The sequence below is a fragment of the Mastomys coucha genome, unplaced genomic scaffold (assembly GCF_008632895.1).
Source record: "Mastomys coucha isolate ucsf_1 unplaced genomic scaffold, UCSF_Mcou_1 pScaffold9, whole genome shotgun sequence".
In the NCBI taxonomy this organism is placed as follows: domain Eukaryota; kingdom Metazoa; phylum Chordata; class Mammalia; order Rodentia; family Muridae; genus Mastomys; species Mastomys coucha.
Genome location: NW_022196915.1, coordinates 108,372,562 through 108,398,310, shown reverse-complemented (window position 1 = coordinate 108,398,310; position 25,749 = coordinate 108,372,562). Strand labels below are relative to the sequence as shown.

Sequence of the window (25,749 nt, the reverse complement as noted above, 5' to 3'; positions counted from 1 at the left end):
GTTTTTATATCTGGTAAGCCTGAGCCTAGTCCATTGGGCACATGCAGGTGCAGAGAGCAGATGAAAAGGCTAAAATATAGAGCCTGTTGCCTTGGCCAAAACCCAGGAAGATCTTTATTTAAAAGAAGAAGAAAACAATAGATGTTGGAATATGAGTCTGAACCAGGCCTTACTAGAAGTTTGATTTTACCCATTTATTAGTGAGGCTTACCTAGCTAGGAAGGGTTATTTCAAGAGACATTAAGCCGAACTAATATAGAATTAAATATTTTCTTAGGCATTAAGCATTGAGAAAATATGTTTCATTTCAGCAGTATATACTAGTTAATACTATTTTGACTTATCGTATTGTATGTTGAAACAGTTGTCAATCTTTGGCCTCATTCATTGGTTTGAGAATTCTTGTTTTCTCACTGGATGATAGGCCACATGGTAGGGTTGTCTTAGTTACTATGTTACTATTTTTCATCTCTAGATGAAATGGAAAACTGTAACTGTTTTATATAGTACCATGAAAATGATACTTTAATAGTGGATTTTTGTAAAATTCCTGTTTCTAGCATCTATGTCTTTTTCTCCATGACTAGGTTCTGCGGGTAGTCCGGCTTATTAAGATTTCCCCAGCATTGGAAGACTTTGTGTACAAGATATTTGGTCCTGGGAAAAAACTTGGAAGCTTGGTGGTGTTCACTGCCAGCCTCCTGATAGTTATGTCAGCCATCAGTTTGCAGATGTTTTGCTTCGTCGAAGAACTGGACAGATTCACTACATTTCCAAGGGTGAGAACTTAGCATATAGCCCATTTAATCTATTGCTTTTATTTTAGCAATGGTGATTAACATAAAAGGAATTCCATTTTAGTCATGGTTCAAAAGCATTAGCATATCTTTGATAACTGGAGATCATTTAATTTTAGTATTTTGAACAACATCTTCTACAGGGTACAGGTACTGAATACATTTTCAGCACCATCAGTGTACACACAGATTGTAAAATTCTGGAAACAATATTTTTAGATGCCACAAAGGATCAGTAAAAGAAAATGGGAGCAATGGTCTTTCTTGTCTATAAATTGCAATATAGCAGGTGTTTAACTCCAATATCCATTTTTTGTGAGATATAATATATTTAGGCTTATTTTATAGCCCATCCTTTTATGTTATGTCTAACCTAAAAGCAAACTTTGGATTGTTTATATAATATATTATTAATAGACATCAAATTTGAGTAGGAGATGATTTCTGCATTCTTGTTAAAATTCACAAGGGATAAGAAAATAATGACAACAAATGGTTCCTTAAGCAGGACTTAGGATTCACTCTCTGACTACAAGGATCCATGTAGACTGAGAAACATAACGGCTGTGACTGACACAGATTCAGTATGTGTTCCCACTATAGCTTGGAATAATAATGTTTGTGGGAAAAATAATAATGGAGTAAAACAGGATAAAATATGTTCTTTTAAGTTAAGATTTGAAAGTAGTGAATATTAATCGTAGTTTATTTTAGTGAAGGTATTAATGTGATACTTTTAAAATAATTTTGGTTCTAAATTTGTAACAGCTATTACTAGAATTTATCACCTTATAATGCAAACTTCTCATGCATCCATGTATTGAATACCTATAATGAAGCAGGTTAGGTATCAGGTATATACACAGAACTAAATTTTATGTCCTCAAAACCTCTCAGTTAAGGGGAGGGGCAGTCAAATAAACACACAGCTATGCAGGCTCAAGGTACTCTGGAACCCCAGAGGAAGACCAATGACCAAGAAGGAGATGTCCAGAAAGGTTTATTGGAAGAGGTGAACCCTGAGGTGAGAGGATATATCCAGATGCAGCATAGGGTTGCTGGTAGAGAGCATGTAAAAGGTGTAAGGTGAGCAAGTTTTCACAGGAAAGAGAAAGAATAGTTAATAACTGTGTTAGTCGGAGTTTCTACTGCCATGTTAAACCATGACCAAAGCAACTTGTGAAGAAAAAAAAGATTTTATATTCTAATTCACAGTTTTTTTGAGGGAAGACAAGGCAGGAGCTGCAGCAAAAGCCATAGAGGGATGCTTTATACCAACTTTCTCCCCATGCCTTGCTCAGCCTGTTTTCTTATAGCACCCAGGAATGACAGTTCCTATATGTGAGCTTAGCCCTCTCACATGAATTATTATCCAAGAATATTCCCTAGTGACTACAAGAAATTTTATGGAGGCATTTTTTTTTCAATTATGATTACCACTTTCCAGATATGCCTACATTTGTGTCAAGTTGATAAAACCCAACACCATCTCAGTGCTGAGAGGAAGATGTAAGTATGAGATATCTATAGAAGGATGGGATTTAAAATATGTACCCTAAGAAGGACCACATCTTTGGGTTCCTAGTGAAGAAGAAGGCAAAATTCAGAACATGAGTATAAAGGCTGTATTAGACAATACCTTAGACAAGTATTGAGATCTAGAAATTCAGAACATGAGTATAAAGGCTGTATTAGACAATACTTTAGACAAGTATTAAGATCTAGAGGACAAGGTTGTCAACAAGGACAAGGAGCCAAGGAATTTATGGGCAAGCTATTCACTCATTGTGCTGTACAGGGCAGCAGCACTGGGGAAGTCTGAAGTAGCTCTCATCACCACAGTTCTTGTTCATGAAGAACAATGTGAGCTGAGAACATGTGGTTCTGCAAGGTCATGGTGGATGAGTCCTTTACTTCTGAGTAGCCATAAAACCAAAAAGTCCTGTCTTTTATATGGCATGAGAGGGCTGTCATAAAGAGAGGGAGAGAATCCAAGCATGGAAATCCACTGATCTAGAATATAGAAAAGTGCTCTAGTGGGGTCCCTGGCAAGGAAACTACTTGCAGAGGCACATGAGCCAAAAAGAACAGCAGTGCCTGTTGAGTATGCCCTCCCAGCGAAGTAGGACTGAGTCCTTGACTGCAGCTCCCTCCAGAGAACTGCAATGTTCAGGATACATGCTAACATCAGCATGGAGCCTTTGCCTGTGGTGCATTCTGAAGCATGACACATCAGTTTCCCCACAAATGGGTCAGCTCTTCCTCCTGCAATTGGGAGATGTAAGCAAGGATTAGAGAAAGTAGGTCTTCTCTTCCTGTAGCTTCTCACTAGCTCCTCTCAAGTGAATGTCCATGTTTCACTCTGTAACACTGGAGACAATACTATCTAATATCCATCTGTTCCTCTAATCTGATTCAGAACACTACTGAGAGTGTTGGGTATTGTTCTAGATGCAGGGAATTCTACAGGGGAAACAAGTTAGAACCAGACAGCTCTGTCCTTAAGAATTACTTTATTTTAATTTCATGTTTTTGTCTCATATTTCCTCGCATTTCTCATCACTGATTATATCCCTTACCCCGAGGCTTTTTGAATAAGACATTTTTTTGAGTACAGAAATTCCAGCTGTTGAAGAATAATGCCACTAGCACAGCCATCTGAACGAGCACCTTGTAACAGATGCATTAATATTTCTGTAGCAATTCTTGAAAAATAACAAGAAAAAAAATAAGTAAGTCTCATGTGAGATCAGACATTGCCCCTAAATGAGTTAAAAAATATACATTCATTGGGGATACTCAGCAGTTCTTTGAATGATGGAAGCATGAGTTGGGCTCTGGACCTATGTGATAGTCACTGCATTTAGGAACCTGCCATTCTGGCCACATGCTCCAATTTTACCTCCTGGTACATAATATTTTTAGCTGTGTGGTATTGGGCAAATTATTCTCTAAGCTTTTTTTCATAACCAAAATGTAAACAAAAGTGCTACTTTTTACATCATAAATATTGAAAATATAGACACCACACACCTGGGCTAAAATGGTTGTAAGAGGTTCTAATACACCTTGCATGATGTGTTAGATTGATGTCATTGTGACCTATACTAAAGACTGAGCTGCTTTCTAAACACTTTTTTGACTAACCCTTTCAGCTTAGCTCTATTTTCCAGTCATAGCCTGTGAATCCCCCATTCCTCTCTTCCTGGTCACTTCACTGTCCCAAGGAAAGCAAATCGCCCTTTTTGCCCCTTTTTAGTCACTGAGCTGATGGCAATGCTGACATCCTGAACTGTAACACCAAAAGAAGGATGGGCTATATCCCTGCACATGAGCATGATCTGACAATAAATCCCTGAGAACATCATTCATTAAATTTTACCAGAAACATTCAAAGTACTACAGCTATAGGAGGGAGACATAACCATCCCAAAGAATGAGTCAGTGATAGCTACTGGTTGATAGAGAAGCATCAAAAAAGATGATGAAAAGCACAGATCACTCCCACATCATTCCTCTGTCTCTCTGTCTCTCTATATCTCTCCCTCTGTCTGTATATATATATATATATATATATATATGTGAGTGTGTGTGTGTGTGTGTGTGTGTATGTGTGTGTGTGTGTGTGTGTGTGTGTGTGTGTGTGTGTAATGTATGTACATGTAGATGTGTATCAGGTGCAGTGCACATGTGTAAGCAGCCATGTGGTGACCAGATGGCAAGTTTGGGTGTCATTCCTGAGAGATTCTCCATCTGTATCCTGGGTCAGGATCTCTTACAGACTGTGAACTCATTAAATTATCCAGGCCAGTCAACCTCAGGAAGCCACTCTCTCCACCTCCAAATCTCAAGGGCTGAAATTACAAGCACATCCCACAATGCCTTTTATTTGGGCAGAAGTGGACAAGTATATGTTCAAATATATATGTGGTATATGCAGGTGTGTGGACATGTGTATGAGGGCATAGTTTTCCATGTGTATACATTTGAATGCAAGTTCATGCAGGGTGTCTTCCTATAATACTCTACGCCTTATTTGTTGAAACATAATCTCTCAGTGAACCTGGAATTTGAAGTTTTGGCTACATTGGCTGACCAGCAAATCCCTGGAATATATTTCTCTGCTCCCCTCCCAGCTCTATGGTTAGAAAAATGTGACTGTACTTGTGTTGATGTGAGTGCTGGGAACCCTAATGCACAGCAAATGTTTCCCCTCCTGAGCTCATTTCCCCACCCCTTTGATTTTGCTTAAAACGAGCTCTAGAAATCAAACCCAGGTTGTTGTTTTGCATGGCAAGTACCTTACAGGTTGAGCCATATTTCCAGTTTCCTCCCCTCTTCTTTCTTCTTATCCAATGTTTAGGTGCTCAGGATTGGTTGGGTTTTTCATAGTATTAGCCAAACCATACAACAGTTAAAAAAAGAAAAAGAAAAAGAAAAAGAAAAAGAAAAAGAAAAAAATGGTATAAGGAAAATCACACAAGGGAGAGTAGAGTGATGGCTTGGTGAGTAAAGTGCTTTTCATACACGTATAAGGACTCATGTTTGGACTCCCAGATCCAATGTAAAAGTCTGTGGGCATCATGTGTCTGTAATGCCAGTACAGAGAAAGGAAAGACAGGTGGATGCCTAGAGCTCACTGGCCAGCCAATCTGTCTGTGGTAGTGAGCTCTAGGTTCAGTGAAAGACCATCTCAAAAACTAGGACAGAAAGTGATTGAGAAAGAAACACCCCTGTTCTACAAATATATGTGTAGGTGCAGCTGCACATATATGGATATATACCAGCACATACTTACATAGCATCACACATATACATACATGTATGCATGCACACACACACACACAAAGGGAAAAAAGAAAGGCCATGTGATATACTCCAAGGTAAAGTAATAATTGTAACTGTTTATATTGTTGTGATGTAAGTCCTGGCCATCATGGAGGATAGCTACCAGGAACATGGGTTGGGCCATGGAAGAATGTAGAAAATAAACTATGGAAGGCTTTTGAGTAGGAAACAGCACTCAACATGCAGAAAAAGGCAGGAAGAGGCCATGGCAGTGACCCTTAGATAAGGAAGCAAAGATTCACAGAAGGTGTAAACATCCTACAGGGAAATGAAACCATGTGATTGACATGTAAGAAATGAATCATATTCCCTATAGTTTTCTGATAAAGGTTGATAAGCATCATTTCACAACAGCTTTGCTCTGATTTCACCTATAATTGCTACATAAAGCAACTGTCTATATGTTATTAAAATGGATATGTCAAACATTCACTATATGGCTTTAATCTTCCTTCTAACTCCCCACTAACACTATAACAGGTCTCATTTCTTCTTCAGTGATATGAGTGTAGATCATTTTTATTCATAAGTAATATACCATGCTCCAAAGCAGAAAATATTAATTTTTAATATTAGTTGTTTGATACAGATTTTCTTAATTTGAAAACCCTAAATGGTAATCACTTGCTTTATTTAATTCTCAGTTATACAATCATGTCCAAGAGAATTATTATACTATAAAAAAATGCTATAAAATTCTTAATGACAAATTAATGTCCATGTTTCCTCTCAACCATTGAAGTGACTAATCACCCGCTCATTTGTCTTGAAAGAATTACTGAAAGTTTTGAAGAAACAATGTGCTCCTCTTTTACACTGTTTGCCATGTAGTTAGAGACTATGAGTACATTTGTAATAAGTGCAATTTATTACATTAAAATTATTACAAAATTGTTAAAATTTGTCATTTAACCTTGAGCAATATAAGTTTAATTAATACTATCTTTATTTTTAATTCATTCTTTTGCCTTTTATTGTGCAATATTAATTTTTGATGAAATGTCTCAGAAATGCAAATATATGCATATATATATATATATATATATATATATATATATATATCACATTAAAAGATGCTCATGACATTTGGTTCATCCTTATAATACTAGCTATTTAGGAGCTGAGTCAAGGGGCCCATAACTTCAAGGGCTGCCTCAGCTAGAGGGTGAGTTTAAGGCCAACCTAGACATCTTAATGAGATCTGGTCTTGAAACAAAAGTTAAAAGAAAACAGAGGATAGACCTCTGTGTAGAATGCTTGCAGTACTGAAATAAAAAAGCATAATCTATCAGAGGCTGGGTCATATTAGACCCTGGGATCAATCCCCAGAACAAGAAAAGTGTTAAATCAAAATACATTTGTAGCTGTGCAGAGCTTAATATGCACAAATCGAGGTAGATATTATATCCTTAGGTGTCTCTCTCTGATCATTCTCCTCTCCAAGAAATAGATTCTGATACCAGCCTAAATGAGGTTGAACTCCAGATGTGGGCAAAGCCAAGGGAGCAGCATGATTTCAGTCTCTGACCCTGATCAAAGAGTGATGCCTGCCTGCCCTTCCGACTATAGACACCAGGAGCTGATAAATGAGTGCTGGGTGAAGCTGCTTAGTTGGCCCATTTGTTCCATTAGCAGGTGTTGGATGTTTGTTTTCAAACTTTGTGAATCCAAGCAGTACTGTCCTGTGGATCCTTGAATGTCAATTTGTACACACAATATAAATTACTTATCCAGGAACAGAATGGCTGGTTCTTAGAGTAAATGCATCTTCAACTGTGGTAGGTGAATGGCTTGAGCTCTAAAGTAGATACAAGGGTTAATCTGTCAGCAGCAGTTGAACAAATTCTGAACTTCACAACCCACAGCACAAGATTTGACCTGAAAAAGGTGACATCTATTGATGTTCCATCTTATTGTAGACATTAATCTCTTCATTTTGTCTTTCTTCAGTTGGCTGCAGTGCCAACACGGTTCTGTCCATGCTTTGGTGACAGTGAGGCACACAGACTGTCCTTGGCCAGTGAGACACATAGGCTTTCCTTGGCCAGAGAAGGACACACAGATTGTCCTTGGCCAAAGAAACACACCAGCTATCCTTGCCCAGTGAATTTGTCTGTCCTTGGTGAGAGAGGCAGACAGACTATCCTTGTCCAGTGAGTCTCACAGGCTGTCCTTGTCCAGTGTGGTACACAGGCTATCCTTGCCCAATGAAGCACATGGACTGTCCTTGTCCAGTGAGGCATACAAGTTGTCCTTGTCCAGTGAGACACACAGGCTGTCCTTGCCCAGTGAGGCACAGACTGTCTTTGTCCTGAGAGACACACAGTCTACTTTCTCATGTTCTTTTCCCATTGAATTCTTTGTCCAGTCAGTCTATAGCAAGACAGCAAGCATTCAGCTTCACTCAGGTATCCCATAGCTCAAGATCTGTGGCTTGTTTCTTGAGCCTAGGACTCAAATCAAAGGTCTACAGATATCATGAGTCACTGGGAACAGGGCCTCAACCAGCACTTCTTAGTTTTGGGTCCCTGGAGTTTCCATTATTTCCTTTAGAATGTAACTAAGCTTTTAAACAAACATTTGTCACATTCTACCTAAAATCTGCTTTTAATTTTTAAAAATCTGGCTTTGGTAAGTTTATACCTGTATACAATGTAATTAGATTATGTCCACACAGCAATGCTTCTCCCTTTCAACTCCTTTAGTCACCCTCTATTCCCCTTCTTACTTCCTGTCCTTTGGTGGATGGGTTGGGATAATAACAACTGAGTCCTGAAATGATGATGATGATGATGATGATGATGATGATGATGATGATGATTTAATCTTTTATTACAGTCCAGTCGTTATCCCCCTCCCGATCTGCCCTCGACTGTTCCTCATCCCATTCCACCTCCCCTGTCTCCAAGAGAATGTCCCCATCCCCCGACCCTACCAGACCTTCCTACTCCCTGGGGCCTCAAGTCTCTTAAGGGGTTAGGTGCTTTTTCTCTCACTAAAGCCAGACCAGGCAGTTTTCTGTTGTATATGTGTTGGGGGCCTTATATCAGCTGATGTATCCTGTCTGGTTGGTGGCTCAGTATCTGAGAGATCTTGGGGGTCTAGGCTAGTTGAGACTGAGTTCTGGGGTTTTTAACTCTCTGTTTTCTATTCATGATCAGATACAAAGTTTTGCCAGGAGACTGCCTGGCCTGGAATGGGTTAAAGTGGGACACAGTGGATGGAGGTATAGCTTCAAAAACTGTTGGTCTCAGACCTTCTAGCTCCCTAACTACACTGAACGTTTGCTGATAACTTCGTGTGTGTTTGTGTGTGTGTGTGTGTGTGTGTGTGTGTGTGTGTGTGTGTTTCTGTGTGTGAGATAGTCCAAGCTAGCCTGGAAATTCCTGTATACCCCAAGTTGTTTTTGAACTCTAGATCAAGTCCTTATGTCCTTGCCTCCCAGGTTCCCAAGTGCTTGTATTAATTACGTATGTGAACCACTTATGTTTTTGTCTCTAGGCACTAAGGTTTCACTTGCAGTCAAGGGTGATGGCATAGAGTCAGGCTGTTTAGATCAATCAGTAGTAGTGAGTGAGTCCTTATGGGTAGCACTATTTAAATACTTTGCTCATTTTCCAAGATATTGAGATAACAAGGTTTCACAGGAGAGCTATCTTGATCATTCGCACTAGTTGGTTCTTGTTCTGATGGTACATTTGTAATTTCTGTTGACTATTAAGGAGGTCCTGAGTTCAATTCCCAGAAACCACATGGTATCTCACAGCCTTCTGTAATAGGATCAGATGCCCTCTTCTGGTGTGTCTGAAGTGAGAGTGTACTCATAAATAAAATAAATAAAAAATAAAATCTGCTGATAACTTCTAAAAAGTCCTAAAAACTTTCTTGTTCATTCAGAGGGTTAAAAACTACTAGCTTAGGCGATTAACAGGTAGCTTAACAGTGGAAGACTAAGTAAAGTAGCCTATACCCCTTCTCCAAAGGAACTTTATGACTCTAACTCCCAGCCTGCTAGTTCAAGTCAGAGAGAAAAAAAAGGTACTTTGAAAATGTTTACTCTTTATTCTAAATTCTATATCTAAAGAGTTCTCTCTAAAATGCTCTCCAAAAAAGTTTTCTCTAAAAGAATCTTCTCTTGCTTTCTAAAAAGTTCTCTGAGTTCTCTTTGTCCTCAGCATTTACTCATCTTTAAGAATACAAGATCACATGTAAAGAGTTCATCACAAGTTTACACATAAATTCAAATCATAAATTGAGTAATAATTTTACAACAGAGATGTTTAGATGCATATCCATTAAGAGTAATTATCTGACTAAACATTCTTTATCTGTTACAAGCTCAACAGGTTCATTGAAAGTTAAAAGCCATAATTTTTATTAAGATATTATTGATATTTTAATAAGATATTAAGATATTATTGAAGTTTTGCATACATAAACCCAGTCAATTTCCTATCTTCTGTCCGTGTTCCTATAGGAAATCCTCGTTCCTTTTTTATGACCTTTGGATAATTGTTTTACAACCTCTTGGAAAGTACTCTAAGTTGTAAATGCCTGTTTTCTAACTTAGAAGCAATTAACTGGTGACACTTGTAGACTTTCAGAGTTCTCATTGCAGTTTTGATTATCAGAGAGGACTTACTAGCAGTCCTATTATAAAAGTAATTACTAATATAATTTTAGGAATTCTTATAGAATCATCATTAAGAATTAAGAAATTATCTATTTTTGTTTTGTTTGTTTGGTTTTTGGTTTTTAGACCAGGCTGGCCTCGAACTCAGAAATCTGCCTGTCTCTGCCTCCCAAGTGATGGGATTCAAGGCATGCACCACCCTAACCCTATTTTTCTATAAAACATCAATACAAAACAGTACGTCTTTGTGGTTCAGAAGAAATCTGTTCAAAAGTATGAGCTAATACCTAATGATTGTTATATAAATGTATATTTCAGAATAACAGGAAAAGCGTATTAATAGCATGAGTCTTCCCTCAAATGTAATCTGCTTGGCCTTGCCTAAAGGAGTAAATCCATTGTAGCTTTATAGTCTGTGACAGGAGCATCTCAGGAAGATCACCTGCTAGTTATTAGCTTCTCCTACCTGGATCCTGGAAAAGGTTGGCTAATAAATTTTAGAGGGGAAAAGAGGCATTCCATTAATTTTTTACAGGAAGAAAGATGGATTCTTATGGGCACAATTTGATTGTCCCCATACTTCTCACATTTCTATATTGCTGTCTCCTCTTTGAGCTTCAACTCCTCATGTTTCCACCCTCTTGATTCTAAATCACTGAAAGTCTCTTTTTTTCTATAAAATACTTCATATAACCATTAGATAATGAAGTCTATATGTCTGTTATGTTTCATAATTTTAATATTGTTCTGCATATGATAAAGATGGGAGGCATTTAGCCATGGACACCTTTATTAGCTCCTGTTTAGCATAGTGAAGACATTATGGAAGAATCACATTCCTTATAGAAAATGACTAGACTAAAAGGTGCAATATATTACACTAGATATTTACTTACTCATTTATAAGTAATGTAAAGGATATCCTGGTGGGTATTTGAAATTCTAGGACTGCATTACTTGCTTGGCTGCTGTGCCTACAGATATAATGTTCTTTTAATATTAAGAAGAGATTGCTTCCAAGAAGAGTAGGTCTGCAAAGCTGCAGAGGTAAATATCATTTTCGTGGGTATTTGTAAAGCTTTAGGGTGGGCCTGAAATAGAACTGGACAAGGACATTTCATGGAAGGACAAACCAATGAGTTTATCAAAGACTTGGAACTTGAAAGCATGGAGGACCACCTGAGAAGGGCTGAGTGGTAGGCTGGAACCAGTGTGAACAGGGAATGCTCTGTAAAGCACAGAGACACCAAAGATTTTCACTGTCTCTTAGTTATGTCCTTCCCAGAAAAAAACAGCAGAACCATTTTGAGGAAGAACACACTGTAGGTCATATTATTTTTCAGTTTCTTAGGGGTGTGTACTCATTCTATAAAATTTATTTTTACTGACCAAGGACAAAAATTCATGACAAGTTGAGGAATCACAGGCATCTTTGGAGGCATTTTTTTTTATTCTTTCTGTGTGGCCATTATTGTGTCAAATACTCCACAGACTCATAAAGTAAGTCCCATCTGAAGCTCTAAGCCATATTTTTACTCATGCTTGGACGTGACTCTGCAACAGAAAACAGCAACTTGATTCAAAAGTTAAAGTAATAAAATGATGTTTCTAAGGCAACTGTCACCCCTGCCCTTAAAATAAAAATAACTTTATTTCCTTTCCAATATAACTTGAGACATTTTTGTTGGTGCTTTTTGGCTCCTGTTGGATTATTTATATGATGATTCATCACTAACTCACAGTGATAAAATAATATCCTGTGAACATACTTTTAACGATGGCTTTAATGCTTCCTGAATTACATGGAGTTGGCCACCCCTGCCTGTTGTATATTGTGGTCAGTTGAGTGAACATTGTGACAATTATTATTTCCCTTGATAACACATTCATAGCCATACTTTAGTGTTTTGCCTTTCACTTTAGTTGGGTAAATTTTATTTGTCATTATACAGCTGTTATTTACCTTCACATGTTATTTAGAATCACATTACTTTCTAACAGTCATCTTATTCACTAACTGTAAAAACAAATGTGAGCCATTAATATTACTGTCTTACTAATTTTCAGTGACATCCTTAAGCATATTTTCTATGATACAAAGGTGAATCTGTTATTAAATATATTGTTGAGTCTAGCATACAGAAAAATACAGCCTGTATTTATGCTCTTTGCTGTCTCTCATGTTTGTCTATAGTACCCATGAAATAAAACAAAGCAGTAATATATAATTAAGAGGGGTTGAGGAAAGAGATAACAACATACTGATTAGTACTATGTCTCCACATAGAATGCAGTAGTATCACTCCTAAACAACATGGAGAGCATTTTTAGCACTACACACCACATCATAAATGGTAGTCAGATGACCTAGCACATAATGGTCACTCTGTAAATAAGACTAAACAGTGGCACAGTGGCTCCTCTGTTTTCTGTTATATACAAAGTTTAAAATTTTTAAAGTAGTTCCCAATACAAATTAAAATGTTCATCTTTTTTTTTGTTTCCTAAAGTCTCTTTTTATTAGATATTTTCTTTATTTACATGTCATATGATATCTCCTTTCCCAGTTTCCCCTCTGAAAAGAGATACAAAAACAAAAACAAAAACAACAACTAATCCTGTTCTCTCCCCCTCCCCCTGCTCACCAACCCATCCTCTCTTGCTTCCTGGCCCTGGCATTCCCCTACACTGGGGCATAGAACCTTCACAGGGCCAAAGGCTTCTCCTCCCATTGATGACCGACTTGGCCATCCTCTGCTACATATGCTGTTGGAGTCATTGGTCCCATCACATCTTAATCAGTTCTTTGCAGCTTTAAAATTACGAAGATAGATAGATAGATAGATAGATAGATAGATAGATAGATAGATAGACAGACAGACAGACTGATAGATGATAGACAGACAGACGAACAGGTGGATGGACAGGTGGATGGGCTGGTGAGTGGTGGGTGGATAGATGGATGACTGATATATATATATATATCAGAAAAATAAGACTAGTTTTCAAATCACTGTTTTTCAGAATCTGAAGAGTCATATCATTAACAATTTCACATATAGATCCAAACAGAGGACCTTTTAATGACTAATATATAGATCCACCCATTCCCTCTGGTACACTTCTTGTATAGTTACCCAAAACTAATGAGCTACAATGCTAAGTCAACCACACCCTTCAGATGAATATCTCTATTGCTTCTGTCTGTTTTATTACTTTCTGAACTGTCAAAATTTTATAGATTTTGAAATTGTCTCTAGGTTTTAGCCATTATGACTGATGCTGCCAATTTTTTGAATATAAATGTTGGTACATATATTACATATGTTATTGATATGGGTGATTTGTAAATGGATATCTAGTTGAGTCACAGAACTGTTCAGTGCATTTTCCAGAAGTGTACATTGGTTTCTGTTTTACTACATCATAACTAAATACTATACTATTCATCTCATGACATGATATGTGTACTTGTTTCATACCCTTTTCTGTGCATATATATATATATATATATACATATATATACATATATATACACTTTACTTACTCACCTCCTCCCCAAAATTCTCACACTATTCTTTTTACATTTAGATGAGACTAAGTTAAGTTCTTGAAACTAAATCTTAATTCCTTTCATTTTTGTTTAATCATGATTTTGACATACCATTTTAAAATAAAACTTATGCTTAAATAAAAAAGCAATCAAACTCCAATTTCCAGGAACCATAATGGGATACATTGTATGTGTATGTGTGTATATGGCTAACTATCCCTGTGGCTGATAACATGGGGGGAGGGGTTAGGAGATCCCAAGGGAAACAGAAGCTTACAGGATGCATTCTATAGTCATATTTACTACAACAAAAAAGGAGGAAAAACCAGCATAATAGGGGCTTAGACACAGGCACGCAGGCACACACACATAAGTAAACAAACAAACAAACAAAAAAGCATGTTCAGTTCAGACCCAGACTTGTGGTATGAGTATGAGCATTTTTAATAATTTTATTTTGTTTTGTTTTGTTTTGTGGTTTTATTGTTTGGTGGTAGTGGTTGTTATTGTAACTGTTTTAGTTTTCTACATGTCATAACTCATAATCATTGAAAAAGGACAGTGGGAAAAGTCCCCAATCCTACCTCATGCTAAAAGAAATGTACTTGATAGTTTCCATTAGAAAGCTCTAGAAATTTAACAACACAGCATGTTATTAAGATGAAGCATCACAAAAAGAATTTTTTAACAGAGTAGAAAAATATCAGATACCACATCTCTTAGAATTGGTCAAATCATTTCAGGTCAATAGAATAAAAATGAAAATCAACAAGAGAATTATAAAAATGAAGCATAGACTTTGTCATCTAAGAAAGAAGAAGCACGTTTTGTGCATTGTACTATTAGACAAATGTTCATCTGATAGCTCTTGCCTATTCTACAACTAAAACAAAAGAAATGTTCATTATATTTTCCCCATCCAAAGCAGATTACAAAGTATCTAACTGAGAGAAATAAGCTTGAACAAATTCAAACTAATTAATCAGGAGAAAATTAAACCAACATTCAGTGGCTAGAGAGATGGTTCAGAGTTGAAGAAGACACATACACTGCTCTTACAGACTACTCGTTTATTTCTTAGCACCCACATTGAGCAGCTTACAACCATATATACCTCCACTTTCAGTAAGATTCAATATCTTAGGCCTCTGGGGGGCATGTATACATATAAGAGACATCACCAATGAGAGATTACTACAAGCAAGGACATGTGTACATACTTACACAGAATTAAAAACAATAAAATGAATAATTAATTAGATGAAAACATAAAAGTACCCAAAACTACTTGAGAACTCACCACGAAAACATCCTTGCCTCTGCAACTCAACTGAGATGGAGTATTCCCCAGCAAATATACACATTGGGCAACATGACCACAGATACTGGACAATGACTATGAAGTACTGAGAAGTAAAAGCAATCTGTATGGAATCTAGGAAGACATTCTTCCAGAAGTCACATTCTATATAGTAACAGCTACTGGGAACACAAACAGGAAATAAGTGCTTTTCATCTGATGAAAGAACATATAAGCAATGTAACTGGGTGACTGTATCAAACGTCACGTGCAATACTTTCCCAAACAAATCACACTTTTGCTGGGTAGGAAGAATGTGAACAGATCAAATAGTAGTCTCTGTTCATATTGAAAGAACTAATACAGACAGGGAAACCCCAGATCTAAATCGCAGTAGAGTGTTAACATTACCCTGATCAAAATCATTTTCTGTTTAAAGATAAAGAAAAACAAAATCTTAAAAAAGAAAGAAAATCTTACTCCTGAGCATATAAAAGGACACGATGAAAAACTTTTATGGAATTTCTGTGTTTCTCGCTCAAAGAAGCCTTCTTACAAAGTTCTGTTTATTTAACAATAACACATACACCTGTGTTTCAAATTCACTGTCTATGTGTTACTCAATTTAACTGCATTGGATGTCGTCTCTGCTCTCATCTGTAATCTCGAAGCACATATTTGCCGATGAAATGCATCATTTACATTATGAAAATTTAATATGACTGACATTAGCAAAATTACTAATTAAGAGATAGAGCATAAATACTCCTAGAAATTTGACAGTCTGTTCCATGAAGAAAATTAATTCAAAACTTCTCCATTTGCATAAATCTCCAGGTCTCATTTCCACAGCTGTTTGTTCTGTCAGCTAGATGGCTGCATTTCAAAATGATTTTAACATAATCGGTGGGAAGTACACCTTTCAACTAAAAATACCATGCTCTAACAGAAAGATTGCTAGGGCAAAAAATAGAATTTCATTCATTTCATCTTAATATTGTTCCTTCAAGTGAGCATCTCTAATGCAGAGTGTTTGTCATTTAAGTTTCAAATTACTAAAATATTTTTATTAAAATATTTTGCAATTTTAGATGTCTATAAAAATGAAAAATGGGTTCTCTTTTATAAGAAAACCCAGTAATGACTAATTATGTAAAAAAATAAAAAATACTGAAAATAGCTACATATCATTAGCGGAGACATATACAATTCCTCCTATATGCTCAGTGCTGTGCTAGAGAAAGGTGATTAAAACAAAATATTTAGGGGCTGGCAAGATGCTTGGATGGGTTAAAGCACTTGCTGTCTGCCTGACAGTTAAGTCAGATTGCTGGGTGCTTTTAAGAAGGAAAGAACTTGCATGTGTGAAGTTTGCAAATTGGTCTACACACACACACACACACACACACACACACACACACACACCACACTTTTTAATGTTTATGTATTGCGTAAAATAGGCACGGATATTAATTGCTTCTGTAACATAGATAATGGAAAGATATCAGCAGCTTTAGATCTTAAAATGCTTAAAAGGACTACAGAAACAGAATACAGAGCAACACCACTCTCTGCCTGAGGGACTGCATTAATCCCTGGAGCCTTCTGCTTTTTGTCTCCATCAGTAGCAGCAGCAATCACACCTACAGACACTTCTCTCGAGAGGAATTGCAAAGATTATTTTAATGATGGACAGTTACTGCTCTGGAGCGGCAGAGTCCCTCCGTGGATGCTATTCCTGGATCAAAGTTTCTTTTTATACATACCAGTTAGTCTTTGCTAATAAAGAAATCCTAAGAAACCATATAAACCCATGACCTTGTATATAGTATCATGAAAAGTCACCCACCCCATGCATGGCTGAGAAGAGAGGCCAATGACTACATCTACACGTTTTAGCTGGAAAATAAATGTAGTTTATTTATCTATTTATTTTTAGATAAGCTGATCTTTCCTTTCTCTAACTCTTGAAATTATATTTAAGTGTAGATGCTACTTGAAGTAGTTTGCTACTGGGAGCATCCTAGCATTCTGATTATGTTTTGCTTCTAATTATGTTCAAACTCATTTTGACATTTAGAGCCAATTACATAGAGTCTGGATTCAACCTTTTTCTTTGTTATCCATAATCCAACCCATAAACACTTTTTCTTCTGCTCCTCCTTTTACACTTAAGTGAAATGCTTGGCATGAGCCTTATGTGGGGACTTATAAAGGCAAAGTGAGTAATATGGCCTCAATTGGGGGAGAGCAAAGAACAATTTAGTCCTTGCCAACATTAAAGGCAGTAACAGAATTAATTGAAACCACCTGTCTCAACTTAATTTTCTAAATCAGTAGGGATTGCTTTAAGAAGATATTACTATTTAAATATTTCACTTCTGTCCATATAAATAAGTATCAAGTCCAACAAATCTCTAATTGCAAAAGATTTTGTATACAAAGAAAGCAATGTGTGGCTGAGATATGCTTTATAAGTATCCACACTTTGGTCTTCGTTCTTCTTGAGTTTATTGTAGTTTGTGGATTGTATCTTAGGTATTCCAAGCTTCTGGACTGATATCCACTTATCAGGGAGTGCATACCATGTGTGTTCTTTTATGATTGGGTTAACTCACTCAGAATGTCATTTATAACAAACACAGGAACAGGGCTACAATACAATCTAGATTACAACCCTTCTGCTTCACAACTCAAGTCTAGGTAGCAGAAGGCTCAGCGTGAAGGACCTATTTTATTGGTTTGCTTGCTTTCTGTCTGCCAACCTGTGACTTACACTATTTATTCAATAAAATCCTCATAGGAGCCAACTGCTCCAACACACAGTTTATAATATCTGCTAGTCCTGAAACACTCACTGTAACCTTTCTCTGTATTTCCCTAATTTTTGTAGGTAATATCCAGTCCAAAAAAAGTAGACTGAAATATGTATTGTACAAAATGAAGTTTTCCAAATGAATGCTATTCATTCATCTTAATAGGTTATAAAATAGTAGACACTTGTAGTTAAAAGTCAACTTAGATGAAATAAAATACTCATAATGTTTTACATACAAAATATAAAATATACACATCATATATAGTGTCAAGTCTTTAAAACCATGCATCTAGAAGTAACATTTTTCTCAAAACTATAGTTATCTTAGATTATTTTGAGTTTTATTAATGTGTAATTGAATTTTATGAACATAAAAAATTTAAATCATAAACAATATATAGGAATAGTGTATTTAAACTGATGCACAAAACAAGTTTTCCCCCCTGGGTAGCAATATCATTGAGACAGATTTCTAACTTAATATATAAAACATTATCCAGATTGTATTTTGGTGTTCATAAAATATTCATGTATTTTATGGAATATATGAATTTTATGAAAACAATCATCACAGAATGACAATTTGAGTATGTATTTGGTGAATCTGGTCTCTAGGTGCTGAAGGCTTTGTCTGAACACACTAGGTCTTTGGCAATTGAATCTTCTTCACTGGTCACAAATGGCAAAACCAACCCACAGCATTCACCCTTTTCTCTCTACAGACTCCCAAAGCATCAGGTTTCCTCTCTTACCTATGCTGTATTGTGACAGCATTCCTTCCTCTGTTTCTTCTAGGAAGGGCATCTTTTGAGAGTGAGGCCTATGAGACCCTGCTTTCCTGTGGTATGGCTTACCCCACTATGTCCTGGGTATTTAAGGACAGCAAGGCAGGATTAAATTCACCTCAGAGCTGAGATTTTTTTCTGAGAGCTTGAAGGGAAAAAATAAAAACAAAAAAATTTTCAGATGGAATTTGGAGTAAAAGAGCACAATTAAACAGGTTATGGAATTCCACCTAAACATAGGAGGGATTTGAAATAAAGAAGTCAAGAATTCAGTTTTAATTCATATTTCAAATCTATAGTACCTATGAACATATATGACAAGTCAGTTCAGCCAATTAGAGACTGCTCTCTCAGCTTTTATTTGCTATGAGATTTTAATATGCTAAACACCGTTTTCATGACTTTTCCTTACCTCTTTCTCTCCAACAGCCCTTTTCTTATGTTTTTATGGAGCAATGCAATTTTTAGAAAATTAGCCACAACATTAGATAAGTCCAACTTTTCTATAAGTAATGTCATTTTAAATGTTGTTTTTGGATAATCAGGTAAGTTTGAAACAAAAGGCCATAAATAACAAAATAACTAGATGTTAGCAAAATATTAAATGTTCATGAGCTCTTTGGGTTTCTCAGAAGATAAACTCTTCTGTAAATTACCACTATTTGGGAAGAAAGAAAGAAGCAAGGAAATTGAGTAGGTGAATAATTAAGGCAATTATACTCAAAGGAGATGTCACTTGGGCACTCAGAGAATCCCGCCAAATCAAGTCTATTTTAGGGCTGTCTGGTAGTAAAACACAGCAGGGATGCTCTCAGTAAATGGTTGCCCTGCTATAGAAGTTGTCAAGTAGAATTCATTTTGAAAGCAAATCTTTCACAGAGAGAGAAAGAGAGGCAGAGAGAGAGAGAGAGAGAGAGAGAGAGAGAGAGAGAGAGAGAGAGAGAGAGAGAGAGAGAGAGAGAGAGAGAGAGAGAGAGAGAGAGAGAGAAAGAGAGAGAAAGAGAGAAAGAGAGAGAGAGAGAGAAAAAGAGAAAGAGAGAGAGAGTTTAAATTGGTAAGGATAAAGAAAATCAGTGCAAGTGAATTGTAAGCTGTACAAGGATAATACAGGTTATATTCCTTTCCACATTGTAAATTTTTACTGTGCATATTTTAAGAGCAAAAAATATATGTATACGTACATATACTTCAATTTAAGCAACAAACAATTCAGTTAAAGGTAATTTATAATATGTGTCCACATAAATGTTCAGAGTATCATCATTATACATGGTAGCCTCCAAAAGTGCAAGCACCCAAATATTCAAAATTGATGAATACATGAATTGTGATGTCTATTTGAGATTTTATTGGGCAATAAAAGGAATTGAGGTGCAAAAGTGTACCCTTGTGGAGGGACATTGCATTTGTGGCATGTTATTACATTTATAGACAATGTCCAGAATAACAAATCCTCAGAAACAGGAAGCAAACCGACAACTGCTGAGTAATGGAGTTAGGAAGAATAGGAAGTATTTATTTTCCTTTTTCTTTAATAGATTAAAAGGTGATAATGATTGTGTAACATAAAATGTAAAATGAACAAGTACCTAATTACATACTTTACAAGGTGGGCTTTTTACCTGGTACAAATTAGTCACAATCTAGGTATTGCCCACACTACTTTCTTTGACTATTTGTCTATATTTAACTCAAGTTGATACCCACCTATACTAAATTACCCAAATATGCATCAGGTCATCAAAGTTCAAATGTCATCCATTATATCTTTTAAAGAGGTTAGTAACAGCTTTGCCAGGTCTGAGTAGATGTTTTTAGGCTATATATTTCACCATTAGATACTACACTTGCTTTGTCTCTAAGAATGTAAGAAACACTTTGGGTTAGAAGTTGATTTTTGGAGCTTAATATAGAAAATAATGCTACAGCACAGTCTACCATAAACATACATGTACACATAACACCAACACTCCAATGTTTAAGTGTTGTTAGGAACAAGAAAATAAAATCCCTGTTTATTTCCCTTTCATCCCTGCTTGGTATTCTTATTTGTATCTAATTCTTCTAATCTCTGTTAATAAACAGAAAAATTAACAATACACCTACCTCTGAATATGCAGAAATTCCACTTCCTCTGGACATCACATCACGTCTCTGGACATCATCATTGCATCTCTAAGTGACTATGCAATTACTCAATTACCCTTACTGCACTTCCATACCTGCATAGAAAATATCATTTCTTCACTTGCCTTCTATTTTGATAACAATGTGATTTTTTTCCTCTGTGATTTCCGTTTAAATTCATTTAAGACAGTTTTTGTTGATTTAGTTTTTCCATGAAGGGGTAGAGCTGCTGGATCTACCTTTACAGTTCACTTCTTGTACAACTTGGACTAGTCTTTAGTGAACTGCTCAATCCTGGATCAATTAACAGCATGTGGGCACCTGAATTTTACAATGACTAGTCTGTATACAGTCTTGTTTAATTTGAGGCTTTGATTATGTTTATGGAGTAAAGAGGTAAAACAACAAGAGAAAGAAAAATATTAGGTAGTTCTTGTCTAAAGTATCCAAAAATAGCAAACAAATTAACAAGTGACTTAAAAAGTGCACCAGAAATTTCACACAGGAAGTTCTATAAGTTCATATCATTTTAAGTAAAAATCAATATGGATTAAGGATAGTAGTTCTCTAAGAAAGAATTAGAAAGATGTCTAGGCTCATCTTGTCTCCTAGACTTGTCTTTTGTAAAGATTAAGAAAGGTTGGAAAAGAAAATCCTAAAATATAAATTGATCTCAAAAATCACTCATTCTGAGGAGATTCCAACCAAATGGGGATATATAGAGCCCTGGAAAAAAGACAAGAACTCTGAATTGTAGAAGTCATTTACTTAGAGTAGGAAAAAAATATATACATATATATGTATATATATAATTTTTAAAAGATTAAAGATAAAAATTAACATCTTTCAAAAATGAATACTTTATCATAATAAGATCATTTTCTATTATAAGATGCAAAAGTGTCATATCATGTAAGAATGAAAAAAAAAAGATGCTATTAGGGAATAGGAGGATTGGGACACGGGTATTGGGGAAACTCCAGAACTGATTATTTTCTGAATACAGAGAACCAAAGCCATAAGTCCATTATCTGAGTCCTCTACTAGACTCATGGACCAAGAGTGAAGATTGAAAATAGGTAGGGAACTTGAAGAAGGGAACATCAGGGACAGATTTGTTCTGACTGCAGTAAGATTCCCTAGATGTACCTAGATTAAAGAAGTTCTACAGTCTGATGTTCCCAGAATCATTACTGACAGCTTCAGATAATGTTTTTCATCCTGGAAGCCCTTTAGGGAGAGCAAAGCAGAGAGAAGAAATCCGGGTGAAACACAGAAGCAGGCTTTTATAATCATGGGTGGGGTTTTGGTAGCATATCTAAATCTTACATTGGAGAGGATAAAACCAAAATAAGGAACTTGAAATGCAAATCACACCAGCTATGGAACAGGTCTCAAAAGCAATTAGCCCAAATTAGAACAGGCAGTGAGACAACTCCAAGAAACAGATCTGCAAGAATAGGATTCAGATGGCTTCCAGGTAATTGGAGGTTCTAAAAAGAACAGCTATATCATAGTAGAAATAGCATCTCTTCCAGAAATGGATGAATTGTGTGAGAATCTGTCAGTCATCATAGGTAAAAGAATATATTTTTTCCCAATGAAGCATATGGATAATCCCACCATAAACAGAATCAAAAAAGTTGAGTGATATGAATAAATGGGGCTAGATTCCAATCAATGTAAAGAAAGGAGCTCTGAACCTTGACCTTTTGTTACGGTACTGCTCTGAATCGAGGGAGAGGAATCAGCATATCACCTAGCTCAACAGTGAACTAACAGTATCTTCCTAGTCAACATATTAAATAATGATTATTGTTTATCAGCTTATTAGAACCTAACAGAAAAAAAATATTATCAAACCCAAGGATGTGACTGTATGAATGAAAAAGACATAGTGGGGCAGTAAAAGTGGTAACAAGGCAAGTGTCTTCAACTTGCACAGAGGGATTGGGTTCTTCTTGGTTGATAGAGCAAACAAAATTGTGGAAAGGTCAGGGAAGTGGGGAGTTCCCTAGTGCAAACTAAGTGTTCCTGTTTCATAATAGATCTCTAAGTGTGAAGGGAGTAAATCAGGAAATACTGAATAGGGACTTAGGTAGCATCAAGAAAAGTGTGAACTTGATTTAAGAAAGGTGACCTGTGGGAAAAACAGCAGAGTTACAATATTCACACATGAGATTGTCACTTTATTTTTGTTAAGAAACCCATCATAATGTTTTGTTGCTGTTGTTGTTACTTACAGTTTAAATCCTATGCTATCATTTTGATTATATTTTTGAAAAATAACATTAAACACAAATTCATTAGAAATAGGCAGGTAATACACAAGAATTTTTTTTTCAGAATCATAAAGGGAGGATTAATAAGTAGAAATAAATATCTTTTCCAACACTGAAACCAATTTGAGAACATTTTCAATTTTTTATTAAATAATCTAATGTGACCTCAGTGAATAAATACCAGATATTTTAGGAAAAACATATAAAAGAAATTTTGACAATAAGGGGTTTTGAAGAGGGACTAGTAACCCTATCAGTTATTAAAATATACAATTACTAATCAATTTAGAAATAAAATAGAATGATGGAAAAAAGAAAAGTAATAGAACCATAACTATGTGAGTAGACAATGTATGATAAATGATATTTCAAGTTACTGAAGAAAAGATGGATTCACTCAATTATCTTGTTCCCAATTAACTGATTACCTATTGTAAAGAAAGAATAAAAATTAATCTCTGTCTTGCTACATATTTCATAATAAATCTAAGATTTTAACTGGCCCAGAAGCTGTCTTAGGTTTGACATATTCAATATCATAAACTGTAAAATGATTGCATAATGCCATGGATGAATGCATACCTAACATTGCAGCGAACAAGGAAGGAATGCCAATTATAGCACATAGAGATTTTAAAGTTACATTTGCAGATGTCACGTATGGTAGCTTTATCATGTTTTTCAGGCATGTTAAGCATGATCTTCCATCATTCTGCCTTCCTAGCCTTCAGCTATATTTCTCCAATACACCAATTTTTTCATTCTCTGCTTTCTTGGTCATGATCATTTTCTTCCATTTTGTTTGTAAATGTTTTACTCCTCTCAGTTCCAATGTATCAAACCTTCATAATCCGCTATTTATCTTTTTTGAAACATAAGCTAACTAGGTTCCTCCAGTTGCATTGATCTTAATCACAAATTTTCAGTAAGAGGATTTGACTCTAAGTCTCAAACTCTCTTTTCTCAGCTTTTAAGCTCCAATGCACACACAAATCCTATTTTACCAAAAGCTTTGCTCTCAGACATAATGCATGCACTTCTGAGTGAGTTTTTTCAGAGATCAGGGTTTTTTTCCCCAAGACCTTCAGAAGAATAGCAGAATAACCTGACTCTCCCACCCTCACTGTCTCACAGCAATGAGTCACAATCCCATAGTTCCATGTTCCTGGGTATATATTGCACACATAAAAACTGGATGTTGACAGGAGCTATTGTAGCATATGTAAACATATAGGTGGTTTGTGATCAAAACACTTGAAAGGTAGACTTAGACCTAGATTTATGGTCTCAAACTTCCAGGGAAGATAGCTGCTCGGCATAATTATGAGCTATTTTGTTACTTTTGGGTAAAGAAAGCCACACCCAATATAACTTGTGTTGCTCGTGTGGACATTGTAACACTTTTTGCTGTTAGATCTGGAACATACATAAGCTTTCTCAATGGCAGCAACTTTGTGAGGAAAATACAGCAATCAGATTGTTTTTGTGTGTGAATTGTCTTTGAAATGTATATTGCTTGTCTGTAATAAACATTCAACAACAACAAAAAAAAACAGGAAAAATAATTTTCCTCAGTGATGAGGCTGACACTTTTATTAAATTCAATGATACTTTAGTTTAGAGTTAAAGGTTTACAGAGGATGTCCTGCTCTCAGGCTGCCCAACAAGGAGAATATTTCAGTGTCGCTGGAAATGCTGGGAGTCAATTATCAGTAGCAATATACTTCACGTTTCCATGAACAAAATGTCCTTTGTAAGATAATGGACTTAGACAAGACAAACTCAAGAGAAATACTCCACAGTGAGCAGAGAATACATAGGGAAAAATTGGCCCTCTCAAGATTCATTTCATAGGACTAGGCAAGCCTGAAGACCTGAGTTCAGTCCCTGGGACCTACATGCTAGGAGAGACTCCTATGACCTCCAGATGCACACCATGGCACAGGTACCCCTATACAACAACACAATAAATAAATAAATAAATAAAGTTTTAAAAATTCATTTAAGAATTATTTTCTATTCAAATGTGCCTACTGTCTTCTGAGCATTAAAATTCACACTTTGGTAAAAAGCTATTTGGTTCATGGCAAGGAAATACTCTGAGACATCAATTATGGTTTAGTCTAAAAGTGGCAGAAGCCAGATTTCATGAATGCAGGGGAATCATACTTGGGCACTACTTCTACTAGTATAACAAGTGTTAGAAAGAATTTGACACAGTCTAGTACCATCTTTGAGCCTGATTCTTTAAAAAGAAAAGACCAGATTAGATTGCCTGTAGAGTCCCTTAACTTTGGGATCCTGTCAGTCAGATTTTTATCTTGACTTCAGGCCATCTATTTATGTTTTTCTCTACTAAAGACTTCAAAAACTTTTGTAAAAAGTCAACTTTCTCCAGACATGATAATAAAGTCTTATTACAAAGTATTTACTAACCACTAACATGTGTAGGATGCACAGTCATATACCTAACTAGAAAGATGTTTCCAAACAAATCAGCCAAAGTTCTGTGCTAAGAGGATAAGTCTTTCAGCAAGACTGGCTTTTTTGGAATATCCTGGTTATATATATATATATATATATATATATATATATATATATATATA

The 25,749-nt window shown here is 36.0% G+C and overlaps 1 protein-coding gene across 5 annotated transcripts in view; it reads left to right on the top strand.

Moving 5' to 3' along the window:
* Nalcn (sodium leak channel, non-selective) overlaps positions 1-25,749 on the top strand; it is a 307,060-nt gene that overhangs the window by 153,302 nt on the left and 128,009 nt on the right. For all 5 annotated transcript variants that reach the window (XM_031360820.1, XM_031360818.1, XM_031360815.1 and 2 more), the window contains exon 13: positions 588-779. In XM_031360820.1, coding sequence (XP_031216680.1) covers positions 588-779 — 192 coding nt within the window. The remainder of the gene's footprint in view (positions 1-587; positions 780-25,749) is intronic.